At 49.4% G+C, this 26,532-nt stretch overlaps 1 protein-coding gene across 5 annotated transcripts in view; it reads left to right on the top strand.

Moving 5' to 3' along the window:
* The window catches only part of LOC119957111 (serine/arginine-rich splicing factor 5-like), a 67,884-nt gene that overhangs the window by 13,258 nt on the left and 28,094 nt on the right, over positions 1–26,532 (top strand). For 4 of the 5 annotated variants that reach the window (XM_038784819.1, XM_038784811.1, XM_038784839.1 and 1 more), the window contains exon 5: positions 2,107–2,176. In XM_038784819.1, coding sequence (XP_038640747.1) covers positions 2,107–2,176 — 70 coding nt within the window. Of the gene's footprint in view, positions 1–2,106; positions 2,177–3,082; positions 3,276–26,532 lie in introns of all 5 variants that reach the window. The other variant, XM_038784847.1, reaches the window with a different exon arrangement.

Here is a 26,532-nt window from a genome sequence, read left to right as displayed (position 1 = left end):
GATATACTGTTCCTAAAATATAAAACTATGGTTAGCACAAATGGACCAAGTCAAGATAACAGTAAATGAAAATTTAATGCAGGTTCACTAAATATTTGTATGATCATTTTCACACTGTAGTGTTCTAATCTGATCTAAGTGGTTGAAGAGTTGACTACAATAATCAAAGAAAAGCTAGATACATAAATGACTTACCTTTTAAAAAAATTTTTTTTTATAAATATAGATTAGCCAATTATTTTTTCCAATTAAGGGGCAATTTTGCGTGGCCAATCCACCTACTCTGCACATTTTTGGGTTGTGGGGGCGAAACCCACGCAAACACGGGGAGAATGTGCAAACTCCACACGGACAGTGACCCAGAGCCGGGATCGAACCTGGGACCTCGGCGCCGTGAGGCGGTTGTGCTAACCACTAGGCCACGGTGCTGCCCTAAATGACTTACCTAACTCCATTAGATGACACTAAATCTGAAGTTATTTTTGCTGCTCTATTTTGGTGGTAGTTGAATCCATTTTAACGAACATCCAAGGAGAGGGGTAGAAACCACTATCTCAACCTAATAACCCGGATTAGGCCAAATGCAAAAGGATTTTCCCAAAAGGAATCTTTCCCTTCAATAAAACATGTTCCAAGGGCAGCATGGTGGCGCAGTGGTTAGCACTGCTGCCTCACTGTGCTGAAGACCCGGTTCGATCCCGGTCCTGGGTCACTATCCTTGTGGAGTTTGCACATTCTCCCCGTGTCTGCATGGGTCTCACCCCCAAAATCTAAAGATGTGCTGGATAGGTGGATTGGCCCCGCTAAATTTCCCCCTAATAATTTTTTTAAAACATGTTTCATATCCCTTAAAACCATACTGAAATATTAAAAGTGCATCCTTGAGGAAAAGCATTGTGAAAAATTATATTTACAAAGCCACTGCTTTTTCCAGCTCCTTGTTTTTGAAGTTCTTCTGTAAACAAGTTTCTTATTGTTTTACGATGCATTTGCATTACAACTTAAAGCATGTTCTTGATGAGGAAAGTTAGGAGGAAGCTCAAGTGGCGTATGAGCATCCGCATGAGCTGGTTGGGCCAGACGTCTGTTTCTGTGCACTATACCCTGTGTAATCCATTCACATAGCAAGTTTTATAGCTTGTCCCATTATCATACCCACTTTATTTTATGATTTTATTTAAAATACCCAAGGTGCTTGGTTGAGCCCTTGGTCCCACTTCTAATATGCCTCATTGCTAGATTTCTGTTTCTCCTTCTCAGTTACAACTCCTCTTCACTTGAATGCATTTGCTCTTTGTTGCATATTGTTCTGCGTGCCTTCCAGTATCTTACCCAGTTGTGGAATTTCCATAGACTATTTGGTTTTGAGAAACATCACAACCAAGCCTAGACATACCCTTGTGGCATTCACACAATAATAGTTTCCAGCAATGGTCACAGGAGTAATGATTGAGAATAAGAACGTGGGCTATTTCTCTTTCCCTCCTTATATCCTGTCCTGCAGAATTGCAGCAGTTGTGCTGCCTCATTTGAAATTAGATTACCCAGAACAGTACTACTTGTGCTGCTAAAGTCAGGAACATTACTTGTTTTAAAGTTTTTTAAAACCTCTTGTGCAGCAGCAACTTGCCTTTTGGTTCCTTGTGATTGAAGAACTAACTATTAGGAGAGCTCTTCTCAATCAGTAGAAACATGCTGGAATGAAAAAGTCTGGAAGGCGGCTCTTACTGTTTGCGTTTGAGTATACGCACTCTGTCTGTGGTGGGCGTTAGGCTGACACAGTGGTTAGCACTGTTGCCTCATAGCGCCAAGGATCCTGGTTCAATTCTAGCCTTGGGTCATTGTCTGTGTGGAGTTTGCAAATTCTCCCCGTTCCTGCATGGGTTTCCTCCAGGTGCTCCAGTTTCATCCCGCAGTCCAATGATGTGCAGGTTAGGTGGATTGGCCAAGATAAATTGTCCCTTTAAAATAAAAAGCTTTGTCTGCAAAACAAAAACAAAAAAAAAAAAAACGGCTCTTCAGATCTGCACTGGAATTGCCACTCAAACGCAGTCAGTATAATACTGGCTTAAAGAATTGAATAAATTGTTCTTGTTCCTTTCTCAGAGGTGGCCGTCCAGTTCGTACTGAATACAGAATTATTGTGGAAAACTTGTCCTCCAGGGTTAGTTGGCAGGTGAGCACTGTGGTTTATTTTTTAAAATCCCTTTATTGTATAATATTTTGCAAAATACTTGAATCACACAAGTCTGAATGTGCTCAGACGGCAGTGCCTAGTCTGAAGTGTCAAAGCTTTAAAAAAAGGGTTTGATCAAGTCTACCAGAACCTATAACTCTTATACTTAACGGTTCTGGTTCTGTTTTGAAGAATGTACTTTGAGTATGATACTTTGACCAACACATCAAGTGCCAGAAACCAAAACAGCTGATGTCAGATAACTTGTTTTCCTGTTAGGTCCCTATCTGCTACCTCTTGTCAACACATTTCCTCCTCCACCTGGGACAATGGCATGGCCTGAGCTGTAGACTTCTCCATGGCCAGCATCCGTTCACTTCGTGATCAGACAACTGGAATTGTGCACTTTTGTACGGTGGGTCAGTTCCTGCCTGTTTTTACTTTTCCCTCTGAGATGGAATGCTCTGCTGGTACTCAGTGGCCCATCTAGCAGACTGGGGATGGAACTCTAGTCTAGATCGTCTGATTAGTTCGGTGCTCTACCCTCAAAGTTGCAGGGCCACTAAATATAACTTCATGAGTGGCTTAATTGTTTTTAAACCTAAAGTATTGTAGGTAATGCAGTTTATGCTAAAACTGATTATACTAACTTGGGTATTTTTGATAGTTCTGTTATAAGACAAATGCAGTGGGGAAATCAATGTTCACGTTTGTTGCTGTGTACAATTATTGTACTACAGGGACCCAACATTAATTTTCTGATGACTTGGCATTTCACTTACCTAAATTTAACCTTCCATTACCTGCACTCTGCGTCCTGAAATGTATTAGTTGTGCAAAACAAGCTAAACATTAAATGTGAAATGTGATGTATTTTCTAACACATTTATTAATATTATATATTAGTGTTCTCTTCCTTAGTTTTTGCTGGAAACCTTGTTTAGTAGCTGGTTACCACCAGAGTAAATGCAGTTTCAAAATGCTGAATGAATATGCGAGTCTCAGTTTGCCTCTGGAAGTGGAGACACGGCATACTGCACCTAAGATTGCAAAACACAAGATGCACATGGTAAAAGATACTTTTTGGCAAAGTAATGTGGTGAGTCAGCAAAAGTTACTGATGGGCCCTGTTACTAATTTAGCTAATAATTTGTGGAGTATAGTGGGAATTACATATTGCCGAATTATACTCAGTATCTTAATTTAAAATTTGGGATAGTCTCACTGGCATATCACCAAGTGGCTAAACAGAGTGCTATTAAAATGTATCCACAGAATGGAATAAATTAATTCGTTTTTAATTGAAAAAATTGCTTTGTTTCATATTTAAAACATATATCCTGCGTTGAAAGAAAATTTATTATGAGCTTAACATCTTTGTTTGGCATAGTGAATTGTTATGTAACAACACATTGAGATGTACTTGTGCTATTGTGGTTTCAATGAATGGCAGTCTTTTGAATGTGTGCTCAATAATGTACATGGTAACCCTAATAAATCTGCCGATTTATTTTGGATTATCCTAGAACAATTTTGTTTGATATTACATCAAGAAATGCTTTTACCATGTTCCAACATTCTTGAGCGTTTTAGCATACTATTTAGATAATGTGTCCTTCATCCACATTGATATCTCCTGAATTGGTAAGTGTTTTGACTAATGTTCTTTGATCCTGAACTCCCCATGATTTGAATCAATTGCCTTTGTGCAACAGAATGCATTTTTTGTGGCAAGCTTTTCTGTAGATAATGTGCAACATTGGTCTTGAAATTCCTTTTCTAATGATCTTATGAGGAATGTGATGAGTCTTTGAGAGACCGTTTGGATAGCTATCGCTATCCAATAGCTGAAGTCTTTTGGTGGCCATGTTGCTTGTTTGACCTTAATTGATGTCAACATTGACAAATGTTTGGGTATTCTAAACAAACCTCCATCCTTCAGATACTTTTTTCTAAACCACATGCATTTCGGAAGTTGGTATTTAAAGACAGATATATCATGTATGTATGAAACTGGTACGAGCAGTCAGTGTGCTTGGGGTAGATTAATCTTTGCATAAAACTTCACATGAATCTTTCGAACACACTGGACTCGCCGCGGGGACAGGAGTGAGGGGGGGGCTGGCTCGACCCCAGGAAAATACCGACAGGTTTGGAAAATGGTCCCTAAGGCGTCTTAATTCACTTTCCACCTCCGTGGAGCGGGTTGCAAATTCCTGTGAAGGCCACCACTGGAAAACTGGCCCAAGGGTGGGACGGCGTCGACGAACAGCCCCTGACGTGCAATTATACATCACAGTACACCACCAGTCTGGGTGGAAAGATTCCAGCCAAGATGTATCTTGACTTATCTGGTATCACTTTTGCTTCTGAGTCAGATGATTCTGTTTTCAACTCTAATCTAGGATGAGCAGAACGTTGCAATATCAGGGCTGCCATAAATCAGTTGAAGTGCAAAATTGAGGCCCTGCCTCTTCAAGTAGATCAGTGGTCTCCAAATAGCAGATCGACAGGTCAATCCCTAGGTTTCAAATAATCAATTTTCGTTGCATGATGAACTGCACCAAGTTGCGCAAGCCTCTGGATTCCCGTAATGGCAAGCACTTATCAGCTCATTGCGTGCTGAACCATGCCAAATTGCACGAGAATCGGAATTTCTCCTAATGACAAGTGAATCGCCCATTGCCTGCCAAATCGCACCAAATTGCACAAGACTTGGGATATCTCATAAGTGACAAAAGAATCAGCTCATTGCGTGCTGAACTGCGCCAAATTGTACGTGACTCTGGATTCTCATAATGATGAGCTAATCAACTCATTGAATGCTGAACGATGCCGGAAGTCTGCAGGATTTGGGCAACGGGATTCTCGCAGGCACGAAAATTTGGAATAAGCTGATTGAAGACAACTTGATGAGCAAGGAGCCAGGGACCTCCAAGAGGGCAGAAAAATTACCATTTTCACCGGGAATGGGAAATTCTTTTTTTTACGAATGTCAAAGGCAAGACCATTTGTCTCATTTGTCAACAGTGTAGCCTTGAGTAAAAGATTATTTGGAACGGCATCACAAGATGATGCATGCAGAAATTTAAGAATATTTCTCTTTAAACAGTGCGATTCGGATGAAGAAATTTGGGGAGCTAAAGGGAATTTTGAAAGCTGAACAGTCATTCTTTTCAAAACCTGTGGTTAAGACAAGGCTAGCAAAGAGGCACCTTTATACATTTGCCGTCCGCTAGAAAAACATAAGAAACCATTCACTGATGACAAAGTTATCAAGGAGATTATGACGTTGTTGCCAACACTTTGTTCAAAGACTTGAAAAACAAAGATGAAATTGTGACAGCCACCAAGAACATGTTTGGCACTTTAACAGTAGCCAGAAGGGTGGAATTGTTGTCCAAGGATGTGTCTCAGCAAAAACACCAAGACTTATCAGGCTGTGAATGTTTCTCACTGCAGTTTGAATCAGTAGACATGACTGATACAGTCCAGCTGATTGGTTTTGTTCGCCTGCCGTTCAGAGACTTAAAAACGAAGGAGAACTTTATCATTCATTTGCCTCTCAAAGGACAAGAGGTGAAGATGTCTACAATGTATTAAAAAAATATGTGACTGAGAAAAACATTCCGATCAAGAAACTGGTTTCAATCACAACCAATGGTGGGACCGCCAATGCTGGGTGTCAAAGCAGGCTTTGTTGCACTTTACAGAAATGTTCCTGACTTCCCCTCCTTCCGCCAGCAAGTGCTAGCGAGCAACATTATTGACTTTTCCTATGTAATGACAGTTGCTGTCAAGATTGTTAACTCGGGGCAGCACGGTGGCACAGTGGTTAGCATTGCTGCCTACGGTGCTGAGGACCCGGGTTCGAATCCCGGCCCTGGGTCACTGTCTGTATGGAGTTTGCACATTCTCCCCGTGTCTGCGTGGGTTTCACCCCCACAACCCAAAAGATGTGCAGCTAGGTGGATTGGCCACGCTAAATTGCCCCTTAATTGGAAAAAATAATTGGGTACTCTAAATTTATTTTTTAAAAATAAGATTGTTAACTCAATTCATGCCAGAGCTCTGCAACATCCCCTGCTCAAACCGTTACTTGATGAGTTTGATGCCACCTACAGTGAACTAATCCTTCATGCAGATGTACGGTGTTTTTTAATATAAATTTAGAGTACCCAATTATTTTTTTCCAATTAAGGGACAATTCCGTGTGCCCAATCCACCTAGCCGCCACATCTTTGGGTTGTGAGGTGAGACCTATGCAAGCATGGGGAGAATGTGCAAACTCCGCACGGACAGTGACCCAGGGCCAGCATCGAAACCGGGTCCTCAGCGCCGTGAGGCAGCTGTGCTAACCATTGTGCCACCTTGCCACCTGATCTGAGGTGGTTAAGTTGAGGAAATGTCCTCCAGAAATTTTTAGATCTGCTCCATGAAATTGTCACCTTGTATCAAGAAATTAGGTCTACAGCGAGCTGTCAGATAATGCATGGTTGCTAGACTTGACATTTGCTGAATCGTGAACTGCAGGGTAGCGACAGAGATTTGTCACACATGATAAGTGCAGTGAATGTGCTCAAGTTTAAACTGGGCCTGTGGGTGTCTCAGTTAAAAAATAAAATTATTGAGCACTTCTCAAATCTGGAGAAAATCCAAAAACCGGTCAAACAGGAAGGGTTCCATCCAAATAAAATCTGTGACCGCCTGGACATATTGGGAAAAGGAATTTGGCGGGTGATTTCAGGAGTTAAGCAAGATGGAACAAATCACTGTTTGTCTCAAACCTCTTTCTTCAAGTGGACATTGGAGAACTGACAGCAGAATTTCAGCAGGTATTTGAAGAAAGCAGTGGACTTGATGCGGCAATCATCACCATGCAAAATGACAGAGAACTTAAAGTTAGGTCAATGATAAAGACTTTTGGGAACTTGTAGGCAGAGAGAAGTACCCTTTTCTGACATCCCGCACACTCAAGATGAAGGCCTATTTTAGTTCCACATACCTCTGAGATGAAAGTCATCAAGTCCAAGTATCGCACTCATCTCACAGATGCCCAGATCTGATGGACTGTTTGAGACTAGCTTTCTCAAACTATGACCCAGACTTCACAGCACTCAGATAGTGTGGAAGCACAAGTGCCACACTAAGAATAGATGAGTGTTATGCACAGTGTAAATTTTTGGGGGTTTTCATAAAGTCAATTTTTTTTAACAGGAGACCTTGTTTGTATTTAGATTTTAAAAGTGATCTTGTGCTTAAAAATGTTGGAGATGGGCGCTGGTAACAGCGCCGTTGCCACTCCCTCCAACGAGGTATACCACGAGCCCGGTGGTGGCGGCTACCCTCAAAATTTGGAGGCAATGGAGACGGCATAGGGGGGAGGTGGGGGGCTCGATTGAGTCCCCGATACGGGGGAACCATCGGTTTGTTCCAGGGAGCATCGATGGCGGATTTCTGGACTGGCACAGGGTAGTAATTAGGAGGTTGAGGGACCTGTTTGTGGATGGGAGGTTCGCGAGCTTGGGGGAGTTAGAGGGGAAGTTTGGGCTCTCCCTGGGGAACATGTTTAGGTACATGCAGGTTAGGGCATTTGCCTGGCGGCAGGTGGAGGGGTTCCCTCTGCTGCCCCCACGTGGGGTACGGGACAGGGTGCTCTCGGGGGTGTGGGTTGGAGGAGGGAGGATTTTGGACGTATACCGCGTAATGCAGGAGGTAGATGAGGCCTCGGTGGAGGAGCTGAAGGGTAAATGGGTAGAGGTGCTGGGTGAGGAGATCGAGGAGGGGACGTGGGCGGATGCCCTGGAAAGGGCGAGTTCTTCCTCTTCCTGTGCGAGGCTTAGCCTCATACAGTTCAAGGAGCTGCATAGGGCCCACATGACTGGGACGAGGATGAGTAGGCTTTTTGGGGGCGAAGGCAGGTGTGCTAGGTGCTCGGGGAGCCCAGCGCACCACGCCCATATGTTTTGGGCATGCCCAGCGCTGGGGGAGTTTTGGAAGGGGGTAGCAAGGACGGTGTCGAGGGTGGTGGGATCCAGGGTCAAGCCAGGATGGGGACTCGCAAGTTTTGGGGTTGCAGTGGAGCCGGGAGTGCAGGAGGCGAAAGAGGCTGGTGTCCTGGCCTTTGCGTCCCTAGTAGCCCGGCGGAGGATCTTACTTCAATGGAAGGATGCGAGGCCCCCAAGGGTGGAGGCCTGGATCAATGATATGGCGGGGTTCATCAAATTGGAGAAGGTGAAATTTGCCCTGAGGGGATCAGTGCAGGGGTTCTTTAGGCGGTGGCAGCCTTTCCTTGACTTCCTGGCAGAACGGTAAGGAAATAGGCCGGCAGCAGCAGCAACCGGGGGGGGGGGGGGGGGGGGGGGGGGGGGTTTGGTTCGGTGGGAGGGAGAATTGTGTACATGGGTTTGTTGGATGTGGCGGGTGCTATCTCTTTCCTTTTTGTTGCTTGCTTTTTTTGTTTGTGTTTTAGTAGTTGCTTTTGTAGTTGGGTGGGTGTTGTTCTTGGGTTTTTACCATGGTTGTTTTGTTAATATTGTTTTGTTGTTTATATTTTGTGAAAACCTTAATAAAAATTATTTTTTTTTTTTAAATGTTGGAGATGGGGCGGCATGTGGCACAATGATTAGCACTGGGACTGCGGCGCTGAGGAACCGGGTACGAATCCCGGCCCTGGGTCACTGTCCGTGTGGAGGTAGCACATTCTCCCATGTCTGCGTGGATATCACCCCCACAACCCAAAGATGTGCAGGTTGGGTAGATTGGCCACACTAAATTGCCCCTTAATTGGAGAAAAAATAATTTGGTTTTCTAAATTTATTTTTAAAAATTAGAAAAAGGTTGGAGACCACTGAAATAGATGTGAAAGACCCTTTACTTGAAGAGCAGAGTCCTTCCAATGCCTTGACCAATATTACTTCCTCGATCAACAGAGCCAACAGGACCATAATCCAATTTACTGTTAGTTACACTTTGCAAATTGGTGGCTGCATGTAGCCGCATAACAACAGTGCCTGCACATGCAGAGCAATTAATTAATTGAGAGGTGCTTTAGGATGTCCACAGACTTAATAGGACGCTAATTAAATCAAAGTTTTTTTTTCTCTTGTGTTGTTTATATAAGGTGTCACAATGTTGCACTAATAAAGCCAAAAAGGTTTTGAGTTTCAGTATTTGTTTACAAAACAATGAATCAGCTGCTATTTCAAGACCCCTGTGTTCCAGCTGTTCAAAATTAAATTTGTACAGTAATTTAGCATCCAGAGTGATCTGACTTTATATATTTTGAGAGATATCTTGCACTTCTTTTGTTCCACATGTCTACACCATCACATAGCCCATCTATGTCCATAATATAACCTGACTTTGCCCCTGCCGTTGTCGTCATTCTGCTGAAATCTTCATTCATGCCTTTGTTACCTCTGGACTTCATCATTATTCTAATGCACTCCTAGCCCGTCTCCTACTTTCCATTCTCTGTAAACTTGGTCATCTTTTACTCTGCCACCCATGTCCTAACTCTCACGAAGACCCATTTACCTATCACTCATGCACTCAGTAAATCTTGATTTTAAAATTTTCATCCTTATTTTCAAAGCCCTCCATGACCTTTGTTGGCAATTTGTACTCGAGATGCCAATAATGTTGTTGTTTTTAATGAGTGGAATACTATCCCACCAGCATCACCAACAATGTTGCCAAGTTTGGGGTATCTACTTTATTCAGATATTAATCTGACAGTTATTAATGAGGATGTTGCTTTCAGAGTCGCCAGGTTTCAGATGATACCACCACAAGGTTTAACCGGATATCGATCAAAGACCCAACAACCAGTTACTTAGTTCAAGTTCAATGATAGTTTATTTACACACAAGAATTACTTCGGGGCAGCACGGTGGCCTAGTGGTTAGCACAACCACCTCACGGCGCTGAGGTCCCAGGTTCGATCCCGGCTCTGGGTCACTGTCTGTGTGGAGTTTGCACATTCTCCCCGTGTCTGCGTGGGTTTCGCCCCCACAACCCAAAAATGTGCAGAGTAGGTGGATTGGCCAGGCTAAATTGCCCCTTAATTGGAAAAAATAATTGGGTACTCTAAATTAAAAAAAAAAAGAATTACTTCGACATGCAACATAAAACACTACAAGCTAAATTACACCGAACACTACAACAACCTGTACATAACTTCAGGCACCTGGCTTAATGCAGAGGAACAAGGCCTTTGTTCGGATCTTGCGTGGCCGGGTCTGAAGAAGTGATTTCGTTTCTGCTGGGCTCATCCATCTAATAACGGTCGTTGATCTTGAATTTGCTTCTGGTTGTGGTGCTGCAATTGGTATCGGGCGTATGCCGGGCCAAGAGAGTGCCGGTGCGCCGGGGCCAAAAGAGACTGAACACATGGCAGTGTCTCTTTTCATCCTTTTGGGCTACCTGGGTGAAGGGAGTCGCACCGATGAGTCTGTATCTGATATCAGAGTACAAGTCTTTTGTTCTGGGGAAATGGGCCATTGGAATGCAAATCGGCTGGGGGTTTCGATAGTGTCTGGTTATCTAGTGGCAAATATACACTTAAGCTCTGAGTTTATCTGGATCTTGCATTGGCCATATTTCCTGTGATTCTTTGTCAGTGGCCATACTTCCCTTAGGTTTTTTTTAAAAATAATTTTTATTGAGATTTTCCAAAAAATATCAAAAACAGAAAATAACAACAAGAAAACAGTATTAACAACAACAAAAAGAAAAACACAATAACCCCCAGAACCAAACCCACCCCCCAGTAACTACAAAAAGAAGAAATAGATAAGCACCCTGCATATTCAATAAACACATATGCACATTTCTCTCCCCTAGGGACGCAAAGGCCAGAACACCGGCCTCTTTCGCCTTCTGCACTCCCGGCATCCGCCCACGTCCCCTCCTCAATCTCCTCACCCAGCTCCTCTTCCCATTTACCCTTCAGCTCCTCCACCGAGGCCTCATCCACCTCCTGCATGACGTGGTACACGTCCAAAATCCTCCAACCCACACCCCCGAGAGCACCCTGTCCCGTACCCCACGTGGGGGCAGCAGAGGGAACCCCTCCACCTGCCGCCTGGCAAACGCCCTAACCTGCATGTACGTAAACATGTTCCCCGGGGGGAGCCCAAACCTCCCCTCTAACTCACCCAGGCTCGCAAACCTCCCATCCACAAACAGGTCCCACAACCTCCTAATACCTACCCTGTTCCAGCCAAGAAACCCGCCATCGATGCTCCCTGGTACAAACCGGTGGTTCCCCTGTATCGGGGACTCCAACGAGCCCCCCCACCTCCACCCTATGCCGTCTCCATTGCCCCCAAATTTTGAAGGTAGCCGCCACCACAGGGCTCGTGGTATACCTCGTTGGAGGGAGCGGCAACGGCGCCGTTACCAGCGCCTCCAGGCTCGTGTCCACGCAGGACGCCATCTCCATCCTCTTCCATGCTGCCCCTGTCCCGTCCATTACCCACTTACGCACCATCGCTGCATTGGTAGCCCAATAGTACCCACAGAGGTTGGGCAACGCCAGCCCCACTCCACAAACACCCTTCTCACCCTCGGTGTCCCATGCGCCCATACAAATCCCATAATACTCCTGTTGACCCCCCTAAAAAAGGCCTTCGGGATAAGGATGGGGAGGCACTGGAACAGGAACAAAAACCTCGGGAGCACCGTCATCTTGATGGACTACACCCTGCCCGCCAGCGACAGCGGCAACATGTCCCATCTTTTAAACTCCTCCATTTGCTCCACCAGCCTAGTACGGTTAAGTTTGTGAAGGGCCCCCCAGCTCCTAGCCACCTGGACTCCCAGGTACCGAAAGCTCCTCCCTGCCCTTTTCAGTGGGAGCCTACCAATCCCCTCCTCTTGATCCCCCGGGTGCACGACGAACAGCTCACTCTTGCCCAGGTTGAGCTTGTACCCAGAAAAGCCCCCAAATTCCCTAAGAATCTTCATCGCCTCCAGAATTCCCCCCAGTGGGTCCGCCACGTATAGCAACAAATCATCTGCGTATAATGACACTCGGTGCTCCTCCCCACCCCGCACCAGACCCCTCCGATTCCTCAACTTCCTCAGCGCCATGGCCAGGGGCTCAATTGCCAACACAAAGAGCAAGGGGGACAAGGGACCCCTGTCTCGTCCCCCGGTACAACTGAAAGTACTCCGATCTCCTCCTATTCATGGCTACGCTCGCCATCGGAGCATCATAAAACAGCCTCACCCAACTGACAAACCCCTCCCCGAACCCAAACCTTTCCAGCACCTCCCACAAGTACCCCCACTCAACCCTATCAAAGGCCTTCTCCGCGTCTAATGCTACCACTATCTCCACCTCCCCTTCTACTGCCGGCATCCTTATAACATTCAGAAGCCTACATATATTGGTGTCCAGCTGCCTTCCCTTCACAAACCCCGTCTGGTCCTCATGAATGACCCCCGGCACACAGTCCTCTATCCTTGTGGCCAAGACCTTTGCCAACAGCTTGGCATCCACATTTAACAACGTGATCGGCCTATATGATCCACACTGCAGGGGGTCCTTGTCCCGTTTAAGGATCAAGGAAATCAGCGCCCGTGACATAGTCGGGGGCAAAGCCCCCCCCTCCCTTGCCTCGTTAAAGGTCCTAATCAACAGGGGGCCCAGCAGGTCTGCGTACATTTTGTAAAATTCGACCGGGAACCCATCCGGCCCCGGTGCCTTCCCTGACTGCATGCTGCCTATCCCTTTGACCAGCTCCTCCAGCTCAATCGGCGCCCCCAGCCCCTCCACCTGTCCCTACTCCACCTTCGGAAATCTCAGCCTGTCCAAAAAGCACCCCATTCCCCCCCTCCCTCCACCGGGGGCTCGGACCGGTACAATTCCCCATAAAAGTCCCTGAAGACCCCATTAATGTCCACCCCCCTTCGCACCACATTGCCTCCCCTATCCGTCACTCCACCAATCTCCCTGGCCACGTCTCATTGTCGGAGCTGATGCGCCAGCATCCTACTCGCCTTCTCCCCATATTCGTACACCGCTCCCTGTGCCTTCCTCCACTGAGCTTCCGCCTTTCTGGTGGTCAGCAAGTCGAACTTGGTCTGAAGGTTACGTCACTCCCTCAGCAGTCCCTCCTCCGGAGCCTCCGCGTATCTCCTGTCCACCCTCACCATCTCCCCCACCAATCTCTCCCTCTCTCTTTGCTCTCCCCTCTCCCTATGGGCTCGGATGGAAATAAACTCCCCTCTAATCACCGCCTTCAATGCCTCCCAAACCGTCCCCACCCAGACCTCCCCATTATCAATGGCCTCTAAGTACCTCTTGATACACCCCCGAACCCGCCCGCCCACCTTCTCATCCGCCAGCAGTCCCACCTCCAGGCGCCAGAGCGGGCGCTGGTCCCTCTCCTCCCCCAGCTCAAGGTCTACCCAGTGCGGGCCATGGTCCGAAATGACTATGGCCGAATACTCGGCATCCTCCACCCTCAAAATCAGCCCCCTGCTCAGAACAAAAAAATCGATCCGGGAATAGGCTTCATGCACGTGGGAGAAAAATGAATACTCTCTGGCCCTCGGCCTCGTGAACCTCCAAGGATCTACCCCTCCCATCTGATCCATAAACCCCCTCAACACCTTAGCCGCCGCGGGTCTCCTGCCCGTCCTGGACATGGATCGATCCAGTGGGGGATCCAGCACTGTATTAAAGTCCCCCCCCCCCCCCCCCAGTATCAGGCACCCCGTCTCTAGATCCAGAATGCGACCCAACATGCGCCGCATAAAACCCGCATCGTCCCAGTGTGGGGCATAGACGTTCACCAGCACCACCCGCTCCCCTTGCAACTTGCCGCTCACCATCACATACCTCCCTCCACTGTCAGCCACCACCTTTGACGCCTCAAACGACACCCTTTTTCCCACCAGAATCGCCACCCCCCAATTTTTTGCATCCAGCCCCGAATGAAACACCTGGCCTACCCAGCCCTTCCTCAGTCTAACCTGGTCCGCCACCTTCAGGTGCGTCTCCTGGAGCATAGCCACGTCCGCCTTTAGCCCCTTCAGGTGCGTAAACACCCGGGCCCGTTTGACCGGCCCATTCAGCCCCCTCACATTCCAAGTTATCAGCCGGATCAGAGGGCTCCTTGCCCCCCTCCCCGCCGACTAGCCATAACCCATCCCCTGCCCGCCCCAGGCCAGCGCCTCCCACTCGGCCCGTTCCCCACAGCGGCAAACCCCCACCCCGGCCCCCCCTGCATACTCCAGCTCCTTCCTGGCCATTTCAGCAGCAACCCGGTAACCCCCCCATCCCCCAGGCTAGGACCCCTCCCAGCCACGTTACTCCCTCCATAGCACTCCCGTGAGCCAGCTAACTTCTGCTGACCCCGGCAGCTCCCGCCACACCTCCGACCCCTCCCAACTTGGGGCTACTTCTCCTCCCCCAGACCCATCAGCAGACCCTCCTCCTCCCCCTCCCGCTCTCGCGCGGGAAAAAAAGCCTGCGCTTCTCGGCTCCGACCCCGCCCCCATCCACCCTCAGCGCGGGAAACAGAAGAAAAGCGCGCGCTTTCCCCCTGCCCGACCCCGCCCACGCAAAAAAGACAGCACCCCACCCGCCCTAGCAACAACACACAACCATCTTAAAACAGCATAAAACAGAGACCCTTCCCACCAAAGGTTAACACAGTTATTTACAAACCCCCGACCCTCAGTGAGAGTCCAACTTCTCGGCCTGCGCAAAGGCCCACGCCTCCTCCGGAGACTCAAAATATAAGTGCCGGTCCTTGTAAGTGACCCACAGATGCGCCGGCTGTAACATGCCAAACTTCACACTCTTTCTGTGGAGCACCGCCTTCGTCCGGTTATACCCAGCCCTCCGCTTAGCCACCTCCGCACTCCAGTCCTGGTAGATCCGCACTACCGTGTTCTCCCACTTGCTGCTCCGCTCCTTCTTGGCCCACCTAAGCACGCACTCTCGGTCAACGAACCGGTGGAACCGCACCAGCACCGCCCGTGGCGGCTCATTTGGTTTGGGCCTCCTGGCCAGTGTTCTGTGGGCCCCCTCCAGCTCCAGGAGCCCCTGGAAGGACCCAGCTCCCATCAGCGAGTTCAGCAAAACGACCACATAGGCCCCCAGGTCTGGCCCCTCCGTGAGGCCCAGGATCCGCAAATTCTTCCGCCTCAACCGGTTCTCCATCTCCTCGAACCGCTCCTGCCACTTCTTATGGAGCGCCTCATGCATCTCCACCTTTACCGCAAGGGCAGCAGCCTCATCCTCTCTTTCAGAGGCTTGTTGTCGGAGCTCCGGGATCTCCACCCCCTGGGCTGTCTGCGTCGCCAGCAGCTTGTCCGTATTCGCCTTCAGCGAGTCTAGCAGCTCCATTTTTAGCTCCCGAAAACAGCGCTGGAGAGTCTCCTGCTGCACCTGCGCCCACTGCCTCCATTCCTCGAGGCCTCCGCCGGCCGCCATCTTGATTTTCTTCCCATGCCTTTTCTTAGGCGCTGCCACCGCTATTTTGCTGGCCCAACTCCTGGTCAAGACCATACACCACTGGGGATCCGCTGCAGACACCTTCCCACGTCGGGAACCGTCGAGCAAGTACCGCTGGGGGCCCTTAAAAGAGCCCAAAAGTCCGTTCCTGGTGGGAGCTGCCGAACATGCGGCTTAGCTCCGCAGAGCCGCAACCGGAAGTCCTCCCATACTTCCCTTTGTAAGTGGCCATACTTCCCTTTGTAAGTGGCCATACTTCCCTTTGTAAGTGGCCATCCCAGGTTGCTACATCCAGACCTTTTGATCCCAAACGTGAAGCGTGGTGCATCACACTATTGATCCTTCATCCATCTTTGGTGTGCCGGTTACCCTTGGTCAAAGACAGGTTCTACACTACTCTGTCCTATGTTTTTGGTGCATTTACCTAAGTTTTTAATACATCACACATTCATAAATTCCAAGGGGCCACTATAAAACATTTAATCATTACACATTTATTTACACAAGGGGACCTCTAACTGTCATTACCTAAGCTACACTCATGCTGCTGGTAAATATCAAAAGGAACTTATAATACAGTACAAAAATTTTAAACAACAGCAGCATCACATTTCTACTTAAGTTATTACACTCATAGAAAAATACGAACTTTATTTCATCAGTAAAAAGGTTTAAAAAGTTGGTGGGGTTTGGTGGATTCCAAGGAAAGGGGCTCGAAGTGTATATATTGGGGAGCGGGAGGCTCTTCGCCATTTGCGGAGTCTTAGTGTCTGAACGACACTGCAGAGTATTGCTATTAGCAAGAGGGCTTCTACTGTATAGGAGAGGGAATACCACTTTACAATGTTTTCGCACCATGTGGGGGTATCACTGTGTATCTCTATGTGTGCTGTGGTGTCCGGGTTAGGGGTATCATGTGTGGTTATGTTCGGGGTGGTGTGGGGGTAAATGCGTACAACGCGCGCAACTGTAGGGATCCAACGATGATAACAATGGAGGTCATCAGTTCTGTCTTCACCACCTTGTCTTTTTGTACTTCATTCTTAATATATATTTCTGGGGGTGCAAGCATAATATCTGTTATTACCCTTGGTAAATATCTTGTTTTGTTTGTCTTACTCTTCTGAACTTCAATTACCCATTAGAATCGTCACCGTGTAACTCCCTCTTTTTCTTTTTGAAATACCATTTTGGAGATGAGGCATCCAAGGAAAAAAGAATTCTGTTAAAGTGCAAGGAATCTCGCAGCTTGTGGTCGATGCATATAGCAGCAAATTTTGTTACAACCAAGTGTGTTGAACATATAAATAGCAGTTGGGGTAATGACCAAAGAGTCGCTGAAAGTAAAGAGTTGAGTGCTGAGACTGTGGCAAAGAGCATTCTTTAAACCACATGCAAAGGAACAGATAAGGGGAAACAAAGACCTGCCAAGGACAGTAAGGAGTGTTAAGAACTTTTCCAAATTACTCGCAATGACGGGAACATGGGGTGCGTGTGAGCTGCGGCAGGGCAAGAATGGGTGGACTTCCTCGGGTAGGGCGGTGATCAGTGCCGTTGCTCCACAGCCTGGGTGACCTTACACGAACGGAAAGAATTTGTAATATATGGACTCTGACAATGTGCAGAAGAGTAATCATAGCTGCATCAAGAAATTTAGTAAATGGTCGACATTAATTAAAACATGTGAGATTGGAAGAATAAACTGTATCAAGAAATTCCATGTCGAAGTGACATTAACTAAAACCATGTAAGATCAGAAAGAAAGAAAGTAAGAAAGCGGGCAGGCTCCATCAGGGAATAGGACACCGTCATTCACATGCTGTTCTTTTTTCTCATCATCTGGACCCTGAGGGTTCAGTATGAAAAAGTGTCACAAAAGGGTTACCGTAACGGGGGTCAGACTCTGAGTCATCACCATCTCCCGGTTGCCAAACTCGTGTCTGGCGTTTTCGTGCCGTGGCCACGTGGGCCGTTGTGTGATCCGAATCATTGTTCCTTATCAATCGATACGAGTTATCGCAGTGCCAATGGGGAATTCTTTGGTCATGAGGGGCGGTAGCTGCAAAGGGCAAATTTCTCTCGTCGGGCAGTGGCTCTGGCTGTGGCAATGAAAGGGGGTCTAGAGGGCCAAACATGTCTTGGTCATGGTTCCAGGAGCTGGAGCGACTGGAGCCTCAGCAGTTGTGCCATTGGTCGTTGATAAGTCTGAAGTGCTGTCGCTTGCGTCTGAATCACATTCAAGGCAGAAAGTCGTTCCTGTGGACGGAGACACAGTCGGGTCCGTGGACGTGCTGTCCTGGCTGGCGGAGGGTCGGTTTAGGTTGTCAGTGGGCAGGGCGTTCTCGTCTGCCATTGCCAGGGAGACGTGGTGTGAGTGGCTGCATTGGGTTCCATGAACTTTAAGCTGGTTGATATGGAACCAACCTGATTTTCCATTAGGGTACGTTATTTTGTATACAGAGGGGCTCACTTTATCTGAAATGGAGTAGGGTCCTGCAAATTTAGGGGAGAGGAACAAACTTAGGTTGTATAGGGAAACCATCACTTGCTGACCGACTGTATACTCTACTGGGTGGACTGTTTTATCAAAGCAGGCCTTCCTCTGCTTTTTCCTAGCGCCTAGTCGGACAGCTGCAGCGAGCTGGGCTGCTTTAATATTTTCTGTGACCTGTTGGACTGCTTTTTCGTGGGTGAGGGCGGTGACTGTGGGGCTGGCCAAATCAAGTCCTAATAAATATTAAGTTCCTTTCATGGGTCATCCAGTCATGAGGGTGTGAATCCTGTGGAACTTGATACTGTGTTCCTAATAAACACAAGGGAGAATGTGAGAACTGTGTCCCATGTGGTGTTGTGCTGTTGCACCATTTTCCTAATAGTAGCTTTCAGGGTCCGATTCATATGTTCCACAATGCTGCTGGATTGTGGGTGATAAGCAATATGGAACTTCTGTTTTATGCCGAACATTGTTGGGTCATTCTGCATTACTCTGCCTGTAAAATGAGAACCTTGATCCGACTCAATACTGCGGGGGAGTCCCCTTTGTGTAAATATCTGCTGAGTTAAAATCTTGGCTGTTGCCTTAGCCGTGTTTGTCCTGACCGGATGACCCATGAAAGGAACTTAATATTTATTAGGACTTGATGGTCCTGGAGGGAAATGCTTCCACCCATTTTGTGAAGGTGTCGATCACTACCAACACATATTTAAAACCTTTTCTGCAGAGGGGGAGGGGACCAATGTAATCAAGCTGTAAATTCGTCCATGGGCCATTAACAGGTCGGGTGTGCCTGAACTGATCTTTCCTGGAGTATCTTTCTGGATTATTTTGTGCGCAAATTAAACAATTGCCAACATAATGCGTGACGTCTGCTTTTAAATAGGGCCACCAGCACAAAGATCTTAAGTGGGCAATGGTGGTTTCAGTCCCCTGATGTCCGTGTCCATAGTGTAATTGGCAAATTATCTGGTTTCTGTCCTGGGTGGGGACCACATAAATTCCATTCTTTAAAATTATTCCGTCCTGTACCATCAGTGTGTCCTTGGATTTGTCGTAGGTGGCTGGGAAGGTGACGTCTAAAATTTGTCTTAAGAGTGTCACCTGCCTTTTGGGCCTGGGCTAAATCTTTGATATTTGTCTGTGAGACCTGGACTGCGTGTATTGGCTCACTCTCGGGAGGAAGGGGGGGGGGGGGGGGGGGGGGGGGGGTGCCAAAAGTGACTATGTCGTGATCCTGCCTTTGCTAGGGCGTCTGCCTTTACGCTACCGGGTGGGGACGAACGATGATGACTTCTGACTTTTATTATGCCATATGTGCGGTCTTTAGCTGTTTCGAGAATGTTCTTCAATAATGGGGCTGAGGACTTCTGGTGGCAGTGATGCAGCAATAAGCCACACATGTGGGAGCTCCCGTTTTAAAGAGATTTTTCGGCTCTTTTGAGAGCCCAAAACGGAAATTTTTCGACGTCTCCCGGTGGGGGAAGGTGTGCTGAACGACTTTCCCTGCAGTCCATGCCTCGAACTCGGAGTGGAAAGGTGGAAAAAACAGCAGCAGCTCCTCAGAAAAAACGGGAGAAGGGATCCAAGATGGCCACCGACAGAGCTCCAGAGGAGTGGAGACTCTGGGCCCAGAAACAACAAACTTATCTCCTGCGCTGCTTTAAAGAATTCAAGGATGAAGTACTGAGCTCTCTGCAGGAAACAAACAGAAGGCTGTCAGAGATTCAGTCCACCCAGGGTGCTGCCATCAAGAAGTTGCAGACGCAGGCCATTGAACGAGAGGAGGAGGCCGTGGTCCTCGTGAGTAAGGTGGAGGGGCACGAAGCACTCCACAAGAAGTGGCAGGAACGCTTCGAGGAGCTGGATCACCGCATGAGGTGGAAAAACCTGCGGATCTTGGGCCTTGTGGAGGGGCTGGAGGGATCGGACCTGACAGCCTATGTGGCTGTAATGCTGGGTTCGCTAGTGGGGGCCGGGTCTCTCCATCTGCCCCTGGAGCTGGAGGGAGCACCCAGAGTACTGGCCAGGAGGCCTAAGGAGAATGAACCCCCGCGTGCGGTGCTGGTGAGGTTCCACCGGTTCAGTGATCGGGACTGCGTGCTGCGCTGGGCCAAGAAGGTGAAGAGCAGCAATTGGGAGAATTGGGTAGTGCGGATCTACCAGGACTGGAGTGCGGAGGTGGCTAAGCGGCGGTCCGGATTTAATCGGACGAAAGAGGTGCTTTATAGAAAAAAGATAAAGTTCGGAATGTTGCAGCCCGCGCGCCTGTGGGTAACTTATTTGGACCGGCACCATTATTTCGATTCCCCGGAGGAGGCGTGGGCCTTCGTGCGGACGGAGAAACTGGACTTTGAACGAGGGGTGGGGGTTGCGAGGTCGGCTGTAAGATATTAGTGCTGGATTCGGCTGTTGCTGTGTTCTCTTTTTCTTCTGTTTTTTTCTTCTTGTTTTAGTACTTTTGCAATTTTGATATGGTATTTACGGGGGGGTGTTCTGCTATGTTTTTGTGCTTGGGGCATTGTTTGGGCTGTGTATCTTGCGGGGAGGGTGGGGGGGGGGTATGTTGTATTCTATGTCGGAGTGGGGGTATGGAGGGGGGCTGATATTTGGGAGCTGCGTCAGAAGGGTGTGGTGGGGCAGGGCGAAAGCGCGGGCTTTCCTCTGGTTCCCGCGCTGCGGGGCTGGGGGGCGGAGATGGTGACGGGGGAGGTGGGGCCTTAACTGGTTCTTCCCCGCGCTGGAGCGGTGCCAGGAGGAGGGATAGATTGGGGGATGATCCCACTTCGGGACGGGTCGGGCTATTGGCGGGAGTTTCCGGGGTCAGCAGAAGTTAGCTGACCCACGGAAGTACAATGGAGGACGGTTCGCGGCTGGGAGGGTTCCTAGCCTGGGGGGAAGGGAGGGGGGAGGAAAGGGGAAATACCGGGTTGCTGCTGGTAGGGTCAAGAAGGAGCTGGTGGGGGGCTGGGGGGACAGAGGTGAGGGGTTGTCGCTATGGGGACGGGGTCGAGCAGGGGATGCTGGCCTGGGGCGGGCAGTCGACGGGCTATGGCTAGCCGACGGGGGAGGGGGGCGGGACGCCCTCTGATCCGGTTGGTCACCTGGAATGTGAGAGGGTTGAATGGGCCGGTGAAGCGGTCAAGGGTACTGGCTCACCTGAAGGGGCTAAAGGCGGATGTGGCAATGCTTCAGGAGACCCACCTGAGGGTGGCGGACCAGGTCCGCCTGAGGAAGGGATGGGTGGGGCAGGTTTTCCACTCGGGGTTGGATGTGAGGAACGGGGAGTGGCGATTCTGGTGGGGAAAAATGTGTTGTTTGAGGCATCGGAGGTGGTGGTGGATAAGGGGGGTAGGTATGTGATGGTTAGGGGCAGGCTACAAGGAGAGAAGGTGGTACTGGCTAGTGTGTATGCCCCAAATTGGGACGATGCGGGCTTTATGAGGCGTATGTTGGGACGGATCCCGGATCTGGAGGCGGGAGGTCTGATCATAGGGGGGGACTTTAATACGGTGTTGGATCCTTCACTGGATCGGTCCAGCTCTAGGACGGGTAGGAGGCCGGTGGCGGCCAAGGTACTGAGAGGGTTTATGGATCAGATGGGTGGAGTGGATCCATGGAGGTTTGTGAGGCCGAGGGCACGTGAGTACTCTTTCTTCTCCCACGTACATAGGGTCTACTCTCGGATAGATTTCTTCGTGGTGAGTAGGGGACTGATTCCGAGTGGAGGAGGCCGAGTATTCGGCCATTGCAATCTCTGACCACGCTCCGCATTGGATAGAGTTGGAGATGGGGGAGGTGCGAGACCAACGTCCATTGTGGCGGTTGGATGTGGGGTTGTTGGCGGAGGAGGAGGTGTGTAGGAGGGTCCGGGCAAGTATTGAGGGGTATCTTGAGGTGAATGATACGGGGGAGGTTCAGGTGGGGATGGTCTGGGAAGCCCTGAAGGCAGTAATTCGTGGGGAGCTGATATCCATCCGGGCACACAGGGAGAGGAGCGAGAGGAGTGAGAGGGAGAGACTGGTGGGAAAGATGCTGGAGGTGGACAGGAGGTATGCAGAGGCACCAGAGGAGGGACTGTTGGGGGAGAGGCGCAGCCTGCAGGCTAAATTTGATTTGCTGACCACTAGAAAGGCTGAGGCACAGTGGAGGAAGGCACAAGGGGCAGTGTACGAACATGGTGAAAAGGCGAGTAGGATGCTGGCTCATCAGCTCCGTAAGCGGGATGCGGCTAAGGAGATTGCTGGAGTGAGAGACAAGAGTGGGAATGTGGTGCGGAAGGGGGTAGAGGTGAATGAGGTCTTCAAGGACTTTTACGGGGAACTGTACCAGTCGGAGCCAACGGGGGAGAGGAGGGGAATGGAGAGGTTCCTTGACAGGCTTTCTTTCCCGAAGGTGCAGGAGGAGAAGGTGGAGGGGCTGGGTGCGCCGATTGAGCTGGAGGAGCTAGTTAAGGGGATTGGGCAGATGCAGTCAGGGAAGGCACCGGGGCCGGATGGGTTCCCGGTGGAATTTTATAAAAAGTTCGTGGACCTAGTGGGCCCCTTGCTGGTGCGGACACTCAACGAAGCGTGGGAAGGGGGGACTTTGCCCCCGATGATGTCACGGGCGCTGATCTCGTTAATTTTAAAGAAGGACAAGGACCCCCAGCAGTGTGGGTCATACTGGCCCATATCTCTCCTCAACGTGGATGCTAAGGTGCTGGCAAAAATCCTGGCCACCAGGATAGAGGACTGTGTGCCAGGGGTTGTGCATGAGGACCAGACAGGTTTTGTGAAGGGAAGGCAGCTGAACACGAATGTGCGGAGATTGCTGAATGTCATTATGATGCCGGCGATTGAGGGGGAGGCAGAGATAGTGGTGGCGCTGGATGCGGAGAAGGCCTTCGATAGAGTGGAGTGGGGGTACCTATGGGAGGTGTTGGGGAGGTTTGGATTTGGTGAAGGATTCATTAGATGGGTAAGGCTGCTATATGAGGCCCCGATGGCGTGCGTGGCCACGAATAGGAGGAGGTCGGAGTACTTCCGGCTTTACCAAGGGACCAGGCAGGGTTGCCCCTTGTCCCCCTTGTTGTTTGCACTGGCAATCGAGCCGCTGGCGATGGCATTGAGAGATTCAGAGAGGTGGAGAGGCTTGGTGCGAGGTGGAGAGGAACATAGGGTGTCGTTGTATGCCGACGACCTGTTACTGTATGTGGCGGACCCGGTGGGAGTGATGCCGGGAGTGATGGAGTTACTAGCCGAGTTTGGGACCTTCTCAGGTTATAAATTAAACTTAGGCAAGAGCGAGGTGTTTGTGGTGCACCCTGGAGACCAGGAGGAAGGAATTGGTAGGCTCCCGCTTAGGTGGGCAGGGGAGAGCTTTAGGTACCTGGGGGTGCAAGTGGCCAGGGACTGGGGGACTCTCCACAAGCATAACTTTACCAGACTGGTAGATCAGATGGAGGAGGAGTTCAGGAGGTGGGACATGCTGCCATTGTCGTTGGCGGGGAGGGTGCAGTCCGTCAAAATGACAGTGCTTCCGAGGTTCTTGTTCCTTTTTCAGTGCCTGCCCATATTTATCCCCAGGGCCTTCTTTAGGAGAGTGACCGGCAGTATTCTGAGCTTTGTGTGGGCACATGGGACTCCGAGAGTGAGGAGGGTGTTCCTGGAGCGAGGATGGGATAGAGGCGGGCTGGCGCTGCCCAACCTTCTGGGGTACTATTGGGCAGCCAATGTGTCAACGGTGCGTAAATGGGTGATGGAGGGGGGAGGGGCGGCGTGGAAAAGAATGGAGATGGCGTCATGTAGAGGTACAAGCCTGGGTGCCATGGTAACGGCACCGTTGCCGCTCTCCCCCAAGAGGGTTATCACGAGCCCGGTGGTGGCGGCGACCCTAAGAATCTGGGGACAGTGGAGACGGCATCGGGGGGAAACAGGGGGCTCGATGGAGGCTCCACTGGGTGGCAACCATCGGTTCATCCCGGGGAACACGGATGGGGGATTCAGGGGATGGCAAAGGGCGGGCATCAGCAAATTGAGGGACCTGTTTATTGGCGGTAGGTTTGCGGGCCTGGGGGAACTGGAAGATAAATTTGGCCTTCCCCAGGGGAACATGTTCAGATACCTGCAGGTAAAGGCGTTTGCTAGGCGACAGGTAGAGGGATTCCCTTTGCTGCCCTCGCAGGGGACGATGGACAGAGTGCTTTCGGGGGTGTGGGTAGGAGAGGGGAAGGTGTCTGACATCTATAAGGTAATGCAGGAGGTGGAGGAGTCGTCAGTGGAGGAGCTGAAGGCTAAATGGGAGGAGGAACTCGGGGAGCAGATAGAGGACGGGACTTGGGCGGAGGCCTTGGAGAGAGTCAACTCCTCCTCCTCATGTGCGAGGCTTAGTCTCATCCAATTTAAGGTGCTGCACCGGGCCCATATGTCCGGGACTAGGATGAGTAGGTTCTTCGGGGGTGAGGACAGGTGCACCAGATGTTCGGGGAGTCCTGCGAACCACGCCCATATGTTCTGGGCATGCCCAGCACTGGAAGAATTCTGGAAGGGGGTGGCGGGGACGGTGTCGAGGGTGGTTGGATCCAGGGTCAAACCAGGGTGGGGACTCGCGATTTTTTGGGGTTGGGGTGGAGCCGGGAGTGCAGGAGGCGAAAGAGGCCGGTGTCCTGGCCTTGCGTCCCTAGTAGCCCGTCGAAGGATTCTGTTACAATGGAAGGATGCAAGGCCCCCAAGCGTGGAGACCTGGATCAGTGACATGGCGGGATTATAAAATTGGAAACGGTCAAATTTGCCCTGAGAGGATCAATACAAGGGTTCTATAAACGATGGCAGCCTTTTCTGGACTTCCTGGCTCAGAGATAGGTAACTGAGTCAATAGCAGCAGCAACCCAGGGGGGGGGGGGGGGGGGGTGCATTATTGTAGTGTTTATTCTGTAACTTTATAGTGTGTTAATTTGCGTTGTTGTTAAAATGCTGGGTTCATGGGGATGGGGCGAATGTATATGATTGTTAATATTATTGTTATTTTCGGTATTTTACTAAGGTGCGTTATTGTTGTATAAAATCAAAATTTCTCAATAAAAATTATTTTTAAAAAAACTTTTTTTTTAAATAATGGGGCTGAGGGTAGGGGTTTACCATCAGCGGATATAAATCCTCTAGATTCCCACAAGAATTCCGTCAAACTGTTCCAGACATATAAACTTTCCGAATATATATCTGCGGGGGTCAGGAAAGAATCTGTGTGCTGCACTACATATGCAATTGTGGCTAGTTCGGCTGCCTGTGATCCTAAGTGACCTGGCAATTTTAGCAATATCTCTTCTAATACGCATCCCTGCGCGTCTTACACATAAATACCGTATCCTGTTGTTCTTTTTCCATTATCAATGGTGGAGGAACCATCTGCATAAATGTTTAAAGAGTTATCCGTGGTTGGATGATTCTGAGCTTTACTACCTACACGTGGGTGTAGTGATTTTGGAAGAAAGGGTCCTGTGTGGTGTTTGGCTGCAATGATCTGGCACTCGTGGGGTTCCTTCATACTGTAAATTGTCTGCTAAAAATGTGCAAGTCTTTGTCCGTTTAACTGTGATGCCCCTTCCTTGTAATAATAGTGTCCAGCGAGCTGCTCTGATCTGGATAACTGAACCATCCTTTAACCTACCATATAACGAATGGAGGAGGCGTCAGTAGAGGAGCTGAAAGCTAAGTGGGAGGGAGAACTGGGGAAACAGATCGAAGATGGGACATGGGCGGATGCCCTGGAGAGGGTTAACTCTTCCTCCTCATGTGCGCTGCTTAGCCTCATCCAATTCAAGGTGCTGCACCGGGCCAACATGTCCGGGTCTAGGATGAGTAAGTTCTTTGGGGGCGAAAGAGGCCGGTGTGCTGGCCTTTGCGTCCCTAGTAGCCCGGCGGAGGATCTTGCTACAGTGGAAGGATGCGAGACCCCCAAGCGTGGAGACCTGGATTAATGACATGGCGGGTTTTATTAAGCTAGAGAAGGTCAAATTCGCCCTGAGAGGATCGGTACAAGGATTCTTTAGGCGGTGGCAGCCTTTCCTCGACTTTCTAGCTCAACGATAGGGTACTGGGTCAGCAGCAGCAGCAACCCGGGGAGGAGGGGGGGAAAGGGGAGGAGGGGGGGAAAGGGGAGGAGGGGGGAAAGGGGAGGGATGGGGGGGGGTTTAGGGGGTTAGTGTTTAAGTTAATTTGCTTATTGGTAATTTATTCTGTTTATTGGGGTTGGGGGGGTGGGGGGTTTGTTTTTTGCGTTGTTACGGGTGCCGGGGGGTGTTTATTATTATCATTATTGTTATTATTGTATTTTGTTGATATATATTTTTCAAAAAATTTCAATAAAAATTATTTTTATAAAACCTACCATATAACAGTAGCTGCG

Source organism: Scyliorhinus canicula, chromosome 2, assembly GCF_902713615.1.
Source record: "Scyliorhinus canicula chromosome 2, sScyCan1.1, whole genome shotgun sequence".
In the NCBI taxonomy this organism is placed as follows: domain Eukaryota; kingdom Metazoa; phylum Chordata; class Chondrichthyes; order Carcharhiniformes; family Scyliorhinidae; genus Scyliorhinus; species Scyliorhinus canicula.
The sequence above is the reverse complement of the archived record's forward strand: the minus strand, read 5'-3'. Positions and strand labels throughout refer to the sequence as shown.